Source organism: Notamacropus eugenii, chromosome 1, assembly GCF_028372415.1.
Source record: "Notamacropus eugenii isolate mMacEug1 chromosome 1, mMacEug1.pri_v2, whole genome shotgun sequence".
NCBI classification, from domain to species: domain Eukaryota; kingdom Metazoa; phylum Chordata; class Mammalia; order Diprotodontia; family Macropodidae; genus Notamacropus; species Notamacropus eugenii.
This window is the reverse complement of record NC_092872.1, coordinates 419,030,885-419,049,366: the sequence shown is the minus strand read 5'-3', so window position 1 is coordinate 419,049,366 and position 18,482 is coordinate 419,030,885. Positions and strand designations below refer to the sequence as shown.

At 43.8% G+C, this 18,482-nt stretch overlaps 1 protein-coding gene and 1 long non-coding RNA gene across 4 annotated transcripts; one reads left to right on the top strand and one right to left on the bottom strand.

The window, feature by feature from the left end:
* The first annotated feature begins 2,503 nt into the window (after positions 1-2,503).
* Positions 2,504-17,559, top strand: LOC140518859 (uncharacterized). The gene is made up of 6 exons (XR_011972034.1): positions 2,504-2,643; positions 3,059-3,109; positions 5,335-5,469; positions 5,882-5,935; positions 7,755-7,887; positions 17,238-17,559. It is a non-coding gene; the product is annotated as an uncharacterized lncRNA (long non-coding RNA).
* On the bottom strand, positions 3,482-6,699 carry LOC140518857 (uncharacterized). Of its 3 annotated transcripts, none has more exons than XR_011972033.1 (2): positions 6,262-6,699; positions 3,482-5,062 (listed from the first exon to the last, which is right to left on the bottom strand). XR_011972033.1 is itself a non-coding variant. In XM_072631335.1 (2 exons), exons 1-2 carry the CDS (start codon positions 6,335-6,337, stop codon positions 3,619-3,621), a joined length of 903 nt encoding a protein of 300 aa, XP_072487436.1. In that variant the 5' UTR covers positions 6,338-6,507; the 3' UTR covers positions 3,482-3,618. The 3 variants fall into 3 exon arrangements, 2 of the variants coding, with proteins under 2 accessions (XP_072487436.1, XP_072487435.1); XM_072631335.1 differs by having other exon boundaries at positions 3,482-4,445; positions 6,262-6,507; XM_072631334.1 differs by lacking the exon at positions 6,262-6,699 and adding an exon at positions 6,047-6,224 and having other exon boundaries at positions 3,482-4,445.
* Positions 17,560-18,482: the final 923 nt, after the last annotated feature.

Sequence of the window (18,482 nt, the reverse complement as noted above, 5' to 3'; positions counted from 1 at the left end):
AGAATACAGGATGTCAAAGCTGGGAGGTGCCTAGAACGTAGGCGCTGAAGTAAATTTTGGGCCATAGAACATCAAATGTCAGAACAGTTTAAAACCCTAAAAACTATATGGTAAAATCCTCTTATTTTACAGAGAAAGAAACTGAATCTCAGGGAAGGGATATGACTTTCACCAAGGTTACAGAGCAAAAGCAGAGACGTGAAGCCAGATCTTCTCACTCTCAGCCCAGGACTCTTTTCTACTATATCATAATGAGGTTTTGGTGAAGGGGAAGTTGGGGATGGGGGGAGGCAGGTGAGCATGAGGGATTATAGAAAAGGGATCAGACTCTGATGTGCTCTGGTTTGTAGCAGCTGGGCTAGGGCTGGTGCAGGACGGAGGTGAGGAACAATAATAACAATGAATAATAACAATAATAGCTAGCATTTATGTAGCACTTTTACGGTTTTCAAAGTTCTTTACATAGGTTTTCTCATTTGATTTTCACAATCCAGAGAGGGAGGTCCTATTATATCCCCATATTACAGATGAGAAAACTAAAGCCAAGAGAGGTATAAATCACTTGTCCCAGAACACCCAACCTAGTGAGCAGCATCTGAGGCAGGATTCAAACCAGATCTAACCTAGAAACTGCAAATCCTTAGGGTGAGGGGTGGGCACTTAATAGAGTTCATTGAATGAATGAATTGTAGGATTTGGATCACAGGGTCCATGGTCTGGGGGTACAGTCTAAGAAAGTAGGATTGTAATCTACAGGTAGACAGAGTCTATAGAACATGATAATGAGTCTGCGAGATTAGGAAAAGGAAGGTTTGAGCTGAATCTTAAAGGGAAGCCAGGAGGCAGAGGTGAGGAGGGAGAACATTCCAGAAATTCCGCCAGTGAAAAGGCCTGGAGGCAGGGGAGGTACAGCAAGAAGGCACAGAACACAGAGTGAAAGAAAGATGAGTGGAAAGGTGGGAAAGGGCCAGCTTGTGAAGGGCTTTACAAGCAGAGCATTTTATACTTGATCCTGGTGTGTGGGACAGACAGCTAGTCCTATATTTCTTGTCCTCTGAGTCACCTCTGGTCAACACCTCTGTGTTATGGAGACATGGAAGCTTGTTGGGTCTCTGATTGAGAAGACGTACCCCTGGCCTGTTGAGAACAAATCATGTCGCCAGCAGCCTAACATGGCAGAAAGAACCCTGAATAACAAAATCAGGAGACTGGTTTTTAGTTCTGGCTTTACTACTAATTTTCTGGGTAACCAATTCAGAGTGTATTCACAGTGCCTGGCACACAGTAGAGGCTTAATAGATGCTTGCTGACTTGACCAAGGACACATCCCTTTGGGCCTCAGATCCCTTAAAATGAAGATAAGAAGTATGGTTCTGATTCTCTCACAAGGCTGCGTAGAGAATAAATGTGAAAATGTACTGGAAAGTGTCTTATAACTGAAGAATGACCACCTAGCTGGGAGGGAGGAGTATTTCTGAGCTCCAGATGGTGAATGGATGAGCCCTTGATTTATTTCTAGTTTCCTCAGGCCTACATTAAGCCTTCTGAGGAGGCCTAGCAGGAGATGACATGAGTCTCTGCCCCTGGGGGCTGACAGTCTGATCAGTGATACACGAGTCATCAACAAGTAGAGGATGGAACAAGGTGGAGAAAGTCGGCATGGAGTCAGGAGAATTCAGTTCGAATACTGGCTCTGGTAGTCTGATTACCTTTGTGACCTGGTGCAAGCCATGTTACCTCTTAAAACAGTTCCTCCTTTACAAATCAAATGAGATTTTTGTAAAGTACTTAGCCCTGTGCCTGGCACATAGTAGGTACTTAATAAATTCGTGTTTCTTCTCCCTTAAAATAAGGAGGTGGGCCCCAGTAATTTCTAAAGTACCTCCCAGTTCCAAATCTTAAGATCCTACTTTTCACCATCCTTTTTTCCCTAACCTTTCTAGTGGAAAAAGCAGTGGATTTGGAGTCTTAAGAACTGGGGTCAAATCCTGACTCTATTTATTACTAGTAGGGTGACCTTCTTGTGCCAGTCTCTTAATCTCACTAGGCCTCAATTTTCTCATTTGTAGACTGAGGAGGGTAAGGTTTGATGACCCCCTTAAATATCTTCCAATCTTAAATCTATGATCCTTTGCAACAGCTCTAAGGTGGGACTAAGGAAGGCCTGGGCTCTGTACCTACTCTGCCAGTTCAGTTTCCTCTACTCAAAGATTTGAGCTTGGCTTTATCGGTCTCTTAGGGCCCTCCAGCCATTGAAACAATTGCACAAGCAAGACAAGGCAGGAAAGTCTAGTCCATTTCAGGGGGCAGACAGTAAGCAAAAAGGAATAGGGAGATAGTAGGTGCCCAGAGTAAATGAACTCTGACTTTTCTCCAGGCCTCAGTCTCACACTCCAGTCGCTATATCCTAGCCCCACCCCCCATCTCCACTCCTCTCCAGCGGCTATTCTTGGGCCAGAGATAAGGCCCTTCCAGCTGGCACTGTTTGTCTCTGTTTACTCCCGGAACCAGCACAGCCCTGGATGAGGGGCTGGAGCCACCGAAAGGCCCACAGGCAGTTGGGGGGTGGGGGCCAGGAGGGTCCTATCTGCAGGCCAAGGAGCCTGATTTGTGCTCTGCTCCAGTGACACATGGGCAAGACAGGTATGTAGTAGGAGTCTGTCTGCAGGCAAGTAACATGCATGAAGCATGGATAGCAATACTCTCTTTCCTTGGGGCCCCAGGCTGGGGGCTCAGATACCAGACTCCCATGCAGAAAACCAGACAAGATGCTTTTAAAGTCCTTTTCTGCTGTAAGTCCCAGGATTCGGTGACCCTTCTAGGTCACAGGGTCAAGGCTGGAGACTCAAAAGAGGTGCAGCTTTCTGCCCCATGAGTAATACCTCAGCAACTCGCAAATTGTGCTTGATAACATGGGTGGAGGAATTTTAGGGGGATCTGATATTCTAGGGGAAATGTCCTACATGCTCTGATACTTTGGGAAAGGTTAAAGTTTGGGGGAGCCTTATAGAATATAGAACACCAGGAAGGAGTTATCAAAAGTGCTCTGACATTTCAGGTGGAGTGGAGTCCTTCTGTGAGGGGGAAGAAAGAACAGGAAAGCAATGCAGTAAGTTAAAAAAAAACCCCAAAAACCTTGCTCCAGAGTCTGAGGACCTGAGTTCAAATCACATCCCTGACCCTCACTCTCTGTGTGACCTTGCACAAATAGATTATTCTTCTTGGGCATTGGTTTCTTTATCTATAAAATGGGTTGGAGGGTGTTGGGTATAGTTGGCATTTGAGGGCCATTCTAGCTCTGGATCTATAAATTCCATCTGTGAAGTCCACATCCATACCACCTAGGTTGGTCATATCTGGAGCACAGGCAATGCCATGCTGAGGATCCAAGAATGTCCACCCCTGGGAACTAGCCCAGCCTGTGTCCTCTCCCTAGATACAAAGCCCACATGCCAAAATTATGCAGAAAGAGGTCACGATATAGAGCAGACAGGGAGTCTTTTAGCCTTTATTGGACACTTGTTTCTTTCCAAATCCCAGAAAGCACTCCCCTGACCCCTCCAAATCCTCCAGTCCATCCCCAGGGTATTACTGTAGGACAGAAAACTTTGAGGGGGATTAAAGGGTTGGATGGCCTAGGTCCATGTCTGTTTTCATGCGAAAATGTTTTTTTCTGTGTATGTGCTCATGATGATGTGCTTGAGATGGCTTCTCTATGTGCATGTTCATGTCTGCATGTGCCTGTGTGTCTGACCATTCACAATAGGGCTTTGGGCTAGCACACCCTTGTGTGGGACCCAGGTCTAGTTGAGGTGGTTGCAGAACCCTTGCTTCACCAGAGTCGGTATGACCAAAAGGCTGAGAAAGGCCCCAGTATCCTGATGTGGTTCGGCCTGCCTCTGTGGTTCCATGATAGGTCTGGCACACACGAGTCTTAGGCCACAGCTGTCTGGTAGAGTCAGGCCTCATTGAGAAGGAGCTCATCAGCTCTGCGATGTCTTTCCTGTCTTCTGTACCCATCCTCCAATCACTTTGTCTGTGGTGGGTGGACAGGCCCTGGGAAGAATTGCGTGTTACCGACTCTGTGGCCTCCGGGAGAGAGAACAGCGCTATGGGGCCCAGCTGACCACAGTTACAGCTAGCAGGGTGCTCTGTGCTTGGGGCCCCCAAGGTCTCAGAGATGGGGATGAGGCTGGACTCCCACAGCAGCTTGCTTCTGTCCACTATCCCTGTGGATCCCTCCCCGTCAGGGGATAATGCCACATCCCAAGGGGCCTGGTCCCTCTCTGTGCTGCTCATACTGTCTCCCTCTGGGAAGCACGGCAGGCTGTCTGGGAGGATTTCATTCTCCAGAAGGGTATCATCTGCCTCCGATGGGGGGCGGCCCATGATCTGCAGCAGAGGGCCTTCAATCTTGGGCAGGAAAGGCTGGCTGTTCTTGGACCCTAGAAAGCGTCCAAAGCAAAAGCTCAGGATGTTCTGGATACTGATGTCCATTTCCCAGGGGCTGGGGGCCCACACTCATTAGCGGGCACAGAGATGGACCTGATTTTCCAAGGGGGAAGAGGAGGGGGAAATTCTTTTTTTGTAGTGAAGCTTTTGGACAAAGAGGTTTGGAACTACACAAGGAGCTGCCTCAAAGGGTGAAGTCTCAGGCTGAGGGGATTTGACTTTCCTGTTAGACATTAAATATTTGAGCCCCTGGGAGAGAGGGAAATGGTTTCCAGTCTTCTTAGTGAATCAGGTTTCTTTAAATCTGGGTGCTGGTAGCCAGATTTGTAGGCCTGGCCTGGCCTGTGGTTTCAGAGTCTTGCTTATCTGACTCAGCTGCCCCTGGGGCCAGGGGTGGTCCTGACCCTACTTGGACTGAGCAGGCAGTGTCCAGGACTCTCTTGGACTCAACAGCTTGTGATGGTGTATGGGGCCTGGAGGGATGGATGGATGGATGGATGTTCAGTTCCAGGTCCTGATCACCACCGAGTGGCCACCAGATGATCACAAGGGCAGGGGGATGTCTGACAGCCTCTCCCAGGCCCTAGGCTGAGGGACTGGGGCAGCTTCCCTGCAGGAGAGAGGTGGGATTGGAGAGGACGGGGTAATTTAATATTCTCAGGGCCTAGGTGCCTTAAGGGTATAGGGATTGTCCCCACAGGAAATGGATCCTGGGTATTGGCTGGCTTTTGCCTATGAGGTAAGGGGAAAGGAGACCACTATCTTTCTGCCCTGTTTCAGTTACTATTCACTAATCTCCCAAAGTAGTGACAATCTCATAGCCCAGGAGAACCCTGTCCTCTCCCTCTCACTCTTTCTCTCTCTCTCTTTCTTTCTCTCTAGCTGAGTGATGAAGGCAAGATGGTTCAGTTGACTACAACTTCGAGTAACCAGCCTGTCTAACTAACTAGCCAGCCTAACTAACCAGTCGAGGCTTCCCTGATGACTTGAGACACCAGAAGGAAATCTCTAATGCAGGTAATCAGGTATCCTCCTGGAGAAAAGTGATGTCTCCTCTTGACTATGTCAGGAATCATCACCTGGAAGTGTGCTGAATTTGGAGTCATCAAGAAAGTCTGGCTTGAATCCCAACTCCAACATAACTAGCTGTGTGACCCTTAAGCTCTCTGAACCCCAATTTCTTAATATGCAAAAAATAGTAGGTAGGAAAAAATGCCTGTCCTATCTACTTAACAGGTTTGTTGGGGGGAATCCTGAACTTTATCTCCAAAGTGCTCTGTGTGTGCCAGCCCTCATGGGTGAGAATTATTAATTTTCCTGGACTTCAGTATTTGGGTTTCTCGAGGGGAACATGAGGCTAAGCCGATTGGGATTCTCCCGGTGGGGACAGGGAGCTCACTCGTGGGTGTTTTCTGCCTCTTTGTCCCAGAGCCACCCCGGGGCCATCTCCTCCTCCCTCCTTGGGTCCCGGTGACAATACAGCGTAAGTAACACTACCCCCTCGACAGAATGAAATTAAATTGAATTTGGGGGGAGGTTGAATGTTGAAAGAGAGAGGGGGGTTAGTCTTTTGGGGCGCTTGAACCATCCTTACCCCCAAAAAGTGTGTAGGAGACCTGGGCCGAGCCCTGGGAAGTCCCCTCCCCATCCCAGCGTCCTCCCTCGAGTCTCGAGCTTTCATCATGCCCCCCGGGAATGCTGTGACTTTTCAGTGTCCTCTCAGGGCAGTGCCCCTTGCCCTGATCCATCGGCGGGGCAGCTCCTCCTCCCCAAATCCTCCCCAAACTCTCCCCGACCCCCATTATTCACCTGCAGAGTCTGGCGCCGCCCGGGGTTCTGGTCCTTGCAGGCATTGTGGGGGTCTCAATGCCGGTGACGACGTCATAGCGGCCCCGGCCCCTCCCCCGCCCCACTATGAGCCAGGCTCTGCTCTGTCTGGAAATCTCTCTCCCATTCCTCCCCCACCCACGCCTCTAGGGGTGCGGTGACCCTCTTCTCCCGGTCGGAAGGAAGAGAACGCAGGCGCCCAGATCCTTAACAGGGCTGCCTCGCACTGACCTCCACCGGGCTCCCTGGCCCCACGCCAGGGCAAAAGAAGACTGGAGATCGAAGACAGGGGTGAGAGAAAGGCTGGACAGCGCACCTACACCCTCTCCGCCATCCCACGGGATCTAGTTCCAAACCTCCTGCAGGGATGGATAAGGCATAATGCAAGAGAGGCTTTGCGTGGAGACCAAATTCAGCAGTGGATTCTGGGGGTGCTATCGTGTCTAGGAATTCTGTTGCCTATGTCACAAAACAGCTGTGTGACCTTAGGCGAGTCATTTAACCTTTTAGTTTCTCCAGTTGTAAAATTGGAGCAGCTAGATGGTGCAGTGGATAGAGTACTGGGCCTGGAATCAGGAGGACCAGAATTCAAATCCAGTCTCAGATATTTACCTGTATGACCCTGGGCAAGTCACCCTTTTTGCCTCAATTTCCTCATCTGTAAAATGAGGAGAAGAGCAAACCACTTCTGTATCTTTGCCAAGAAAACCCCAAATGGAGTCATGAAGAGTTGGACACAACTCAACCACAAAAAAGAATAAGGGCTGTTTGACTCCTTCAGATCACCTCTAAAGTTCCTATAATCCCATTTTTGCACTCAATGATTCCTTTCAATTTAATTCAATGAACATTAAGTGCTAACTGTAGTCTACTACTTTGGACTCTTAGCTACTTACTACTACTACTGCTAGCTAGCATGTGCCAGGTACTGTGTGCTAAGCACTTCACAGATATAATCTCATTCTCTCTGGCTGTCCCCTATATCTGGAATGCTTTCCCTCTTCCTCTTTGATAGTTGGCCTTCCTGGCTTCTTTTAAGTTTCAAATAAAATCTAATTAAAAACTAACCCTTCTTAATTCTGGTGCTTCTACTCTTTTAATCATTTCCTACTTGTCCTATTTACACAGCTTGCTTTGTACGTATTTGTTTGCTTGTTGTCTCCCCTGTTAAGACTGTGAATTGCTTGAGGGCCCTCTTTGGCCTCTTTTTGCATCCCCAGTGAAAGGCAAGGCACCTCATCTTGAACATAACAGATGTTTAATGTTCTCTGATTTGATTTTGATTGCTCCAACAACCCTGGGAAGCAGGTGCTATTATTTTCCCCATTTTACAGTTTAGGAAACAGAGGCAACAGAGGTGAAGTGGCTTGCCAAAGATCACACAGTAAAGGTCTGAGGTCACTTTTAACCCAGGTCCTTCTGACTAGGCACACCCTGGGAATCCTAACACAAAAAACAAAGTCTTTTTCTTCAAGGACTTCACACCCTACTGAACTTTATGAGCAAGTCTCCTGGGCGGAAATCCTGAGCAAGACCAAAGCAAAAAGCAAAACCAGCACCACACACAAGGTACTATGGCAGAGAATAGCATGGAAGTAGTCTTGGGAGGTAAGTAAACCAATATCACTGATGGTCTTCAAATGGAGACTAGATGATCACTTGTAGGGAATTTTTAATGCAAGGTATTCTATAAAGAAAGAATGTTGCTTTCTTTCAGTCTGCGAGTCAGAAATTATTCCAAAGTTGAGATGCAGAGAATGTTAGATTTGGAAGAGTGTATTGTTGTTATGGAGGAAATTTGAGTTTTGCTTCCTGCCCTCTGCCCCCATTCCCCAAAGGCAGAGCTGGAAGGAATTGTGGAAGTGGTGGAGAGACAGATCAATGGAAGGAAAGACTTCTTAATGGGACACCTGTGGGCTGTGTTTACTTGGTGGATCCTTGGAGTGACACTCTGGGTGCTATGGTAGCAGCTTACATCAGTTTCTAAACAACCTTCCATAAGTCTACAAAAAAGCAGTACACATGAGATGAGTGTAATATCAGAACTGTCCACCAGGTAGCACTATATTCACTACATCAGCCAACTGGTCTCATCAGAGTCTCTCTGGCTTGCTTGTGGGAGATTCCCACACATCCTTGGAGCAGCAGAGTTCCAGGTGGCTGAATAAATTAAAACCATTGTTGGCCATGTTCTGGATTTAGAATAAGGAATGATGAAATAGTAGTTTTCCAATTTTAAAGTTTTAAAAATTATTTAATTTTAGTTTTCAACATTCACTTTTATAAGATTTTTAGTTCTAAATTTTCCCCCTTACTCCCCTTCCCCCTCCCCAAGATGGCATGCAATTTTACATTGCATGTACAATCATATTAAATATTTTTCTACCTTAGTCATGTTGTGAAAGGAGAATCACAACAAGTGCGAAAAGTCACGAGAAAGAAAAAGAGTGCTTTGATCTGGATTCAGACTCCAAAGTTCTTTCTCTAGCTATGGATTGTATTTTCCATCATGAATCTTTTAGAATTGACTTAGATCATTGTATTGCTGAGAAGAACTAAGTCTATCAAAGTTAGTCATCACAAAATATTGCTGTTACTGTGTACAGTGTTTTCCTGGTTCTGCTCACTTCACTCAGCATCAGTTCATGTAAGTCTTTCCACGTTTTTCTGAAATCTGTCTGCTCATCATTTCTTATAGAACAATAGCATTCCCTTACATCCATATTCCACAACTTGTTCAGCCATTTTCCAGTTGATGGGCATCCCCTCAATTTCCAGTTCTTTGCCACCACAAAGAGAGCTGCTATAAATATTATTACACATGTGGGACCTTTTCTCTTTTCTTTGATCTCTGAGATACAGACCTAGCAGTGATATTGCTGGATCAAAAGGTATGCAGTTCTACAGCCCTTTGGACATAGTTCCAAATTGTTCTCTAGAATGGTTGGAACAGTTCACAACTCCACCAATAATGTATTCCAATTTTTCCACATCTTCTCCAACATTTATCATTTTCCTTTCTTGTCATATTAGCCAATCTGATAGTTGTCAGTTGGTGCCACAGAGTTATTTTAATTTGCACTTCTCTAATCTATAGTGATTTAGAGCATTTTTTCATTTGACTATAGATAGCTTTAATTTCTTCCTCTGAAAACTGCCTGTTTATATGCTTTGATCATTTATCATATAATTTAAAAACATCAAATCTATGGTTTGAATATAGATCTGTAGAGTTGTGACCCCTTCCCTGCATCTGGCCTCTTCTTTCTTATTAAATCCCAACATTCAACAAACTCAGGCAATCAATATACTGTGGTTACATAGTTTATTAAATATTGAGAAAATAAAAAGAAAAATGGTTATGTGCTCCCCACATGGAGCTTGCTCTCTCTCTCTCCTTAACTCTTGCAGTGACATGGTAGAGTACCAAAAAATATAAGACTTTGGAGTCAGAGGAGCTGAGTTCAAATTCCATCTCTTATCCTTCCTACGTGTGTGACCTTAGGAAAACCACATATCATCTCTGGGATTAAGTTTCTTCATCCATCAAATGAAAGGGCTGTCTTTGAGAGTCTCTGAGGTCCCTCTCAGCTCTAAACCTCTGATCTTAGGATCATCTCAGGGTTGGTCAGTACAGGAAAGAGGTCTGTGGCTGCAGATACCTTGGTCACATGCAATCTTCTCTCAGCTGGTCCTGCTTACAGCGGATGAAGGTGCAGGTTGCAGCAACCTAAAAGTCTGTCAAAGGCTGCTTCACTGCTAACCCATGTGGAGGGCACAGAAGCCTCAGATCGACTGCCAAAGCTTTCTGCTCCCTACACCAGGAATGATAAATGGGGATATCTCAGGCACAAAGAAATAGGGAATTCCAAGAAGTTTAATTTCTTCCCAGTGTCTCACAGTTTTGTTTCTCCCAATGGTAATTACTAGGGTCCCGTCAGCTCCCAGAGATGAGGCGGTACAGACACCTCCTACATGAGTTTTCCAACAGTGTGGCATGGATACCTTGAGACAAGATGAGTCTCCTGTTACTGAAGGTCTCCAAGCAGTGGCTGAGCACTAGTTGAGAATGCTGCATTGGGATACTCACACCTGGGGGGCAGGGGGTGTTGTCTCTGCTGACAAGGAAGCCTGAGACTGGATTGTTTGAGTTTGAGAGCTGCAGACGGCTTTGTTTTGGAGTGTCTTCACTAACGAGGCATCAATGTGGGGAAGAGGAGGGATGGGGACACCAGGCTACCAAGGGGGCAGTGAGCCTGTCCAGGCTGGAAACAAAGCAGGTCAAAGCTCCTATGCTGGTAAGTGGTGGAATAGAGCTTGCAAGTAGCCCCCGAACTCACTTCCAGCCTGGGCAAGATGGGGATACTCAGTTTAAAAAATAAAAAAAAGGAATGTTGGGGCAGCTAGGTGATGCAGTGTATCTATTGATAGATAGCTAGGCCTGCAGTCTCAAAGCCTTGGATGCAAATCTGTAAGTGTGACCTTAGGCAAGTTACTTAATTTCTGCCTGCCTCAGTTTCCTCATCTATTTATAGATGAGGAAATAATGGCACCCATCTCCCAGGTTGAAGATTAACTGAGATAGCTGTAAAGGGCTTAGCACAGTGCCTGACACAGAGTAAACACTATTTAAATATCATTACTGTCGTTTTTGTTGTGGAGTACCTTCAGGAATAGGTCAGACTAGAAGCCCTCTGATATCTCTGCTACCTCTGAGAATCTACAGTTTTATTTTCTTCTTATTAATGTATATCTTGGCACAGAACCCTATGTGTGATTTCCTTTTTCTCTGTATGCAAATGCTATACACACTTCAACTCCTAGTAAAGAAATTGTTTCTGCTTATAGACCTACCCTGCTATGGAGCCAAACTATCTGCCAAAGCTTGTTTTTTTATTGGGCCTGGATCAGTGATCTAATTGATATTTGTTGTTGTTTTGTCAATTAGTCGTGTCCAACTCTTCATGTCCCCATTTTGGTTTTTTTTGAGAAAGATACTGGAGTGATTTGCCATTTCCTCCTCCAGTTCATTTTACATGTGAGGAAACTGAGGCAGAGTGAAGTGACTTGCCTAGGGTCAGACAGATAGTGTCAGAGGCCACATTTGAACTCAGGTCCTTCTGACTCCAAGCCTAGCACTCCATTCAGTGTACCACCAAGCTGCCCTTTAATTGACACTGAGAACTCCCAATTAAGAAATACTCTTAACCAATGAAGATGTGGCTGTGTGACCCTCTCAGCAAATCACATAATCTCTCAAGTGTCCCAGGCAAATTTCCAAGACTGACAAAGCCTTGAACAACATAACACTAAAAATAACAACATTTCTGTAGCACTTTAAGGTTCACAGAGTACGTTTTCATAACAACCTTGAGTTAGGTAGTATATTTGATTCCCATTTTTCAGTTGAGAAAACAGAGGCTCCAAGAGGTTAGATGTATAAAGTAGCCTTAGAGGGTGGAGCCAAGATGGAGGGGCCAACGCAGGAAATCATCTAAGTTCTCACAAACCTCTCCCAAACCTCTCCAAATACCTTTAAATAATGACTCTAAACAAATTCTAGAGCAGCAGAACCCACAAAAAGATGGAGTAAAACAATTTTCCAGCCCAACACAACTTAGAAGGTTGGTAGGAAAGGTCTGTTGCATGATGGTGGGAGAAGTCCAGTGCAGGCCTTGCCAGCGCAGACTGCGCCCCAGCAAACCAGAAGCAGGCCTTGGTGTGATTAAATCATGGTGGCAATGATGGTTTCCAGACCTCTCAGCTCATAGACAGTAAGGGGGTCAGAAGATTTACAGGGGTCCTTTGGCTGGCACTGGGGGCAGGACTCTGCTGCATTGGCTACATTTGGATCTGGGTCCTAAGTCTTAGTCCCAGAGTGAGGAGAAGCAATAGCACAGCAGAACTTGTGGCTGCAAGGGAGCGGAGACTCTGGTCACAGTTCCAAGGTTGTGGTCACTCACAAACCAGTGGACAGTACAGGAGAGTAGTATACACATCTCTCCCTAGATCATACCATCTTGGAAGGGCCAAAAACTTGTTACAGATCCCCCGAATTACCTGTGAAAATATCTGCCCAAAAAACCTGAAGCTTGGGACAGTGCCCCCTCCACTTAGGAAATAGAACCTCACTTTAGTGTAGAGTTAAAAGTCAAGAAATAGGCAACAACATAAGACAATTCTGACCATTGAAAGTTACTTTGGTGACAAGGAAGATAAAAATACACACTTAGAAGAGGACAACAAAGTCAAAATTCTTGCATACAAAACCTCAGAAAAATGTGAATTGAAAGAAAAAGAAAATATGAATTGGTCTCAGGCCATGGAAAAACTCAAAAAGGATTTTAGAAATCAAGTAAGAGAGGTAAAGGAAAAACTGGGAAGAGAAATGAGAGTGATATGGGAAAATCATGTAAAAAAGATCAACAGCTTGGTGAAAGGAGACAACAAAAAACAATAATACTTAAAAAATGGAATAAGCCAAATGGAAAAGGGGCACAAAAATTCAACGAAGAGAAGAATACCTTGGAAAGCAAATTTGACCAAATGGAAAAGGATACACAAAAATTCACTGAAGAGAAGAAATCTTTAAAAAGTAGAATTGGCCAAATGGAAAAGGTGGTATAAAAGCTCACTGAAGAAAATAATTCCTTAAAAGTTAGAATTGGGCAAGTGGAAGCTAATGACTTTGTGAGGCATTAAGAAACAATCAAACTAAACCAAAAGAATGGAAAATTGGAAAAACAACTGACCTAGAAAACAAATACAGGAGAGATAATTTAAGAATTATTGGACTACCTGAAAGCCATGATTAAAAGAAAAAAAGGCCTAGACATCTTTTAAGGAATTATCAAGAAAAACTGCCCCAGATGAAAGAATCTACTGATCACCTCCTGAAAGAGAACCCAAAGAAAACTCTCAGGAATCTCCCAGATCCATAATTAAATACAGTAATTTAAATATCATGGAGCCACACACAAGATAACACAAGATTTAGCAGCTTCTACATTAAAGGATCAGAAGATTTGGAATATAATATTCCTGAAGGCAAAAAAGCTAGGATCACAACCAAGAATCACCTAGCAAAATTGGGTACACTCCTTCAGGGGAAAAAATTGACATTCAATGAAATAGAAGACTTTGACCAAAACTGAATAGAAAATGTGTCTTTCAAATACAAGATGCAAAAGAAACAGAAAAAGGTAGACAGGAATAAGAAATCATAAACGATTTGATAAGGTTAAACTGTTTACATTCCTACATATGGAAATGATATTTATAACTCCTAAAAACTTTCTCATTGTTAGGGCAGTTATAAAGAGTATACATAGACAGAAAACAGATGTGAGTTGAATATGATGGTATGATTACCTAAAAATATAAAATTAAGGGTTGAGAAAAAAGAATGCACTGGGAGAAGGGGAAAGGGAGAGGTGGAATGGGATAAATTATCTGACATAAAAGAGGACTGAAAAAGATTTTACAATGGGGGAAGTGGGGAGGGATACACATGAACCTTACTCTCATCAGAATTGCCTCAAAGAGGGAATAATATGCACACTCAGGTGTAGAAATCTATCTTAATATACAGGAAAGTAGGAAGGGAAGGGGATGGGGGGGGCTGATAGAAGGGAGGGCAATTTGGGGGAGGTAAAAGTCAAAAGTGAAACACTTTTAAGACTTTTACAGGATAGAATGAGAGAGCAGGATAAACAGGGAAAATAGGATGTAGGGAAATGGGAATCACATTACTGCGAAAAAAAATTTATAGTGAGTTTCTCTGATAAAGACTTCATTTCTCAAACATAGAAAACTGAGTCAAATTTATAGAAATAAGAACCATTCTTCAATTGATAAATGGTCAAAGGATGTGAACAGGTAATTTTTAAGAAAAAGTAATCAAAACTCTGTATTATTGTATGAAAAAATGATCAGTCACTATTGATGAGAGATGCAAATTAAGTGTTACGACCTGCGTTACGACTTAACACTTGTCAAACTGGCCAATATGACAAAAACGGAAAATAATAAATGTTGGTGGGGATGTGAAAAAAATTAAAACATTAATGTACTACTGGTGAAGTTGTATACTGATTTAACAGTTCTGGAGAGGAGTTCAGAACTGTGCCCAAAAGATTATAAAACCATACATACCCTTTGATCATACCACTACTAAGTCTGTATCCTAAAAGAGATAAAAACTAAAAGGAAAGGGACCTACATGTACCAAAAACATTTATAGCAGCTCTTTTCTGGTGACAAAGAATTGGAAACTGAGGGAATGCCTATCAATTGGGCAATTGCTAAACAAACTGTTATATGTGATTATGATGAAATACTATTGTGTTAATGAAAAGCCTGGGAAGACTTACATGAGCTGATGGTAAAGTGAAATGTACTGTGTACAAAGTAACAGCAATATTGTGAGACGATCAGCTGTGGATGACTTAGTTATTCTCAGCAATATAATGATCGAAGACAACTCTGAAGGACTTATGATGAAAAATGCTATCCACCCCCAGACATATTGTCTGAATATAAATTGAAACATACTTTTTTACTTTATTTTTCTTGAGGCTTTTTTTGGCTCTATGTTTTATTTCACAGTATGACTAATATAAAAATGTTTTGCATGACCACACATGTATAACCTATATCAAATTGCTTGCCTTCTCAATGGGGGGGGGGTTGAGAGGGAGGAAGGGAGAGAATTTGGAATTCAAAGTTTTAAAAAACAAATGTTCAAAAGTGTTCTTATTCTTACATGTAAATGGTGAAAAATAAAATGCTATTAAAAAAAAAACAGTGCTAGAATGACCAGCATCTGAACTATTTACCCATCGATTCACTGACAAGATTGACCTGTCATAGATGACTTGTTCTTCTGTCTCCCTTGCCTTCCCACCTCAGTTTGGGCAGGGGGAGAAAAGGAAGGAAAATAATAGGGGGTCAAGGGTGGAGGAGGCTAACAGGCATGTACCTGGGTTGAAAGATTTTGAACACACCTTTGTAATTTACAACACCTGTACTTTGTACTTTTTTTGTTGCTTTCCCCCAATAATTATGTAGCACCTGGGGACACCTCCCAACTCACAAAAGGAACCCCCAGGCATGGTTACTCTAGGTTCAGGGTATATGATGGGCCTCCATCCTCTCAAAACCATAACTCCCTTTACTGTGTGCCAGAGGACACAGTTAATTCAAAGATATTTAATGACACTGCAAGAAAAGTAGTTGATCTTGCTACCACTCCCACAGGTAATATGCACATGGAAGAAACACACCTAGGGGATATGCTAATACCACTTTGTAATAGGGTGCTCACTTAAGAATTTGCCTTTTATGCATAATCATAGAAGGTAAAAATCCAGCCAAGGGATTTGAATGAGCTCAGAGTGCTTTGTCAGTTATTTCTGTCTTTTTATAGTGGCCATGGATGGGCTTGTCACTTTATAGGAGAATGACTTGAACAAATTCAAGCAGAGGGAAAACATTTTTTTATGAGGTAGTTTTTAAAAATTAATTTGTTTTCAGTTTTCTACAATCACTTTCATAAATCTTAGATTTTTCTCCCCCTCCCTCTGGAAAAAATAATTTAAAGAGATAGTCCTGATCCCCCTTCCCCCCCCCCCCAAAAAAAATGAATGGGGAGAGATGAGCACGTATGAAGGCTCTATTACTCTCCAAGACTCATGTGCTCCCATTTCATTGAAAAAAATATCCATTTCCTCTTAGATCCTGCTGGTTGTTCACAAATCACTTCGACTTTAAAGTCACTGTTAAATAGTTCAATTAGGAGTATAAAAGCATGATAATGGCTAGAAACATCAGACAACTATATCATAGGATACAGTAACCCAGGAGCTTCCCATTTCCAATGCTCCTTTTCAGACTATATAAATAGTTCAGATGCTGGTCATTCTAGCACGGGTTTTTTTTCCTTTTTTTCTTTTATTTTCCCCCCATTTACATGTAAGAACAATTTTGGGGGGAAGGGGGGAAGGCAAGGCATTTGGGATTAGGTAGCTTGCCCAAAGCCACACGGCTAGTAAGTATCAAGTGTCTGAGGCTGGATTTGAACTCAGGTCCTCCTGGCTCCAGGGCCAGTACTCTATTCACTGTGACACCTAGAAGCCCCAAGAACAATTTTTAACATTGGTTTTTCTAAGTTTGTGTTCCAAATTGTCTCCCTTCCTCCCTCCCCACTCCCCCACATGGAGAAGGCAAGCAATTTGATATGTTATACATGTGTAAAACATGTCCATAATCGTCATGTTGTGAAAGAAAACACAGAACCAAAAAACTTCCAAGAAAAACAAAGTAAAAAACAGTGTGTTTCCATCTATATTCGGAAGCCATCAGTTCTTTGTCTGGGAATGGACAGCATTTTCCATCATAAATCCTTCAGAGTTGTCTTGGATCGTAATACTGCTGAGAATAGACAAGTCATGCACAGCTGATCGTCTTACAATGCTGCTGTTACCCTGTACGCAGTCCATTTCACTTTGCATCAGCTCATGTAATTCTTTCCAGGTTTTCCATTTCTTATAGCACACTACTAAACTGAAAAAAAGGCAGCCTCAAAGACACGAGTCTTTTAATAAATTTCCCATCTCCATGCACTCCATGCACCCTGGGACTGGAAAGTGCTTACAAAGGTTTTTGGTAATTCTGTTGTCCAAGGCTGCATGGGACAACCAGACAAGGCAATCACTGATTCCATGGTGGCTCCCAATTTCTGGAACCTACATGGCATAATGCTCTGGCTCAAGAAAGGGAGCATCTCTGCAACAGCAGTCCCAGAAAGAGGTGCCTCTTAAATACCTCACAGGCTAATAATGCTAGAGGAAGCCACTCATCAAACCTCTTAACACTGATAAATCCGGGAAGGGGAGAACTCGGCAGGCATAACTATGGGGAAGCCTTGGCTACCCATTTTTTTTCTTTTCTTTTTCAAGCTCCTCATGCCATCCCCCGATGTCTGGGGTCACATCTGCAGTCAAATGAATTTGGGTCATGCTGACATCAAAGCCAACTGTAAAGTGTCTTGGTACTGGCAGTCTCTGTGGAAACACTGTACCTCAACAAACACATTATGTATTTGAAGAACTGTAAAAATGTAAGCTATGAGCTACACTTACTATTTTTGGATTCTATGCCCCTGCTGGGCTAGTTCCAAGACTTTTACCTTCTTTGGCATACCACAGTACCTAGCACAGCAAGGCACCAAATAAATACTTGATCAATGAAGTTGTAAAATAAAATAATCTTACTAAAACATACCTTGCAAGCAACATGCCTGTTTGCAATATAAAATGGCAAGTGTGACTATAAGCTTTCTCCTTCAATATCAGCTAATTTTTGTATGATTTAAAGTAGGGTCTAGGTCTCTTTTAGAAACACCAAACTACAACTTGGTGAGTTTATTCAAAGGTAATCTGGGTCCCCGAATCTGCTTTCATTTCAAACCTTCCCCCCCTCATTTCCCCCTTCATTTCAATCATTTATTCAACATTGAGTGACATCTGGGAGTTGGGAGATGCAAAAATAACCTGGTCACCGTCCAAGTAAGACTGGCAGTCTAGTAGCGAATACACGTTTGTTAACAATAAGAATGTACGAGGCTACGTAATAAGATGCCACACAAACAGAGGCACACGGGCAATGGAAAGAATGTTGCACTTGGAGTGGGCGGCCCTAGCCTTGGGGCCAAGCCCAGCCCACCGTCAAAGCCACAACCTCTTGGGCCTCAGTTTCCTCACCTGTAAGATCCCTTTTAACTCTAAACGCACGATCCTGTAAGGGAAATGGTTCCACAGTCCGGGGAGGGGTGGGGGGGTGACTCCCTCTCTGGACTGCCTGCACCTGGCGGGTGGGAGGGGTGAGCCCAGGCCCAAGTGGGCTGAGGTGCCCCCTTCCCCCGGCCCTGACGCTTTGCACTTGATCAGGGAAGGCTTTGCGGAAGGTTTATTGAATGATTTCTGAAAAATCTTTAAGCCCGGCCTTTCCCAGGTGGCGCCCCGGAAAGGTGGGACGGAGGGTGGGAAGGACCTCGAACCCTATCGTTTTACAGACTAGGAAAGTGATGCAGAAGAACTGAAGTGCCTCGGCCTTGGTCCCACGTGCAGTAAGAGACTGCGGCGGGATTCGAACCCTAGCCCCAGGACTGCCGCATCACGCTTCCGGGTCAAATCCGTCGGAGG

Coding starts and splice junctions, on each gene's coding strand:
- LOC140518857 (XM_072631334.1), bottom strand. CDS start 6,200: ATGGATCAGGGCAAGGGGCACTGCCCTGAGAGGACACTGAAAAGTCAC. Junction 4,446..6,046: donor CTCCTACACACTTTTTGGGG/GTAAGGATGGTT, acceptor GACGCTTTCTAG/GGTCCAAGAACAGCCAGCCT.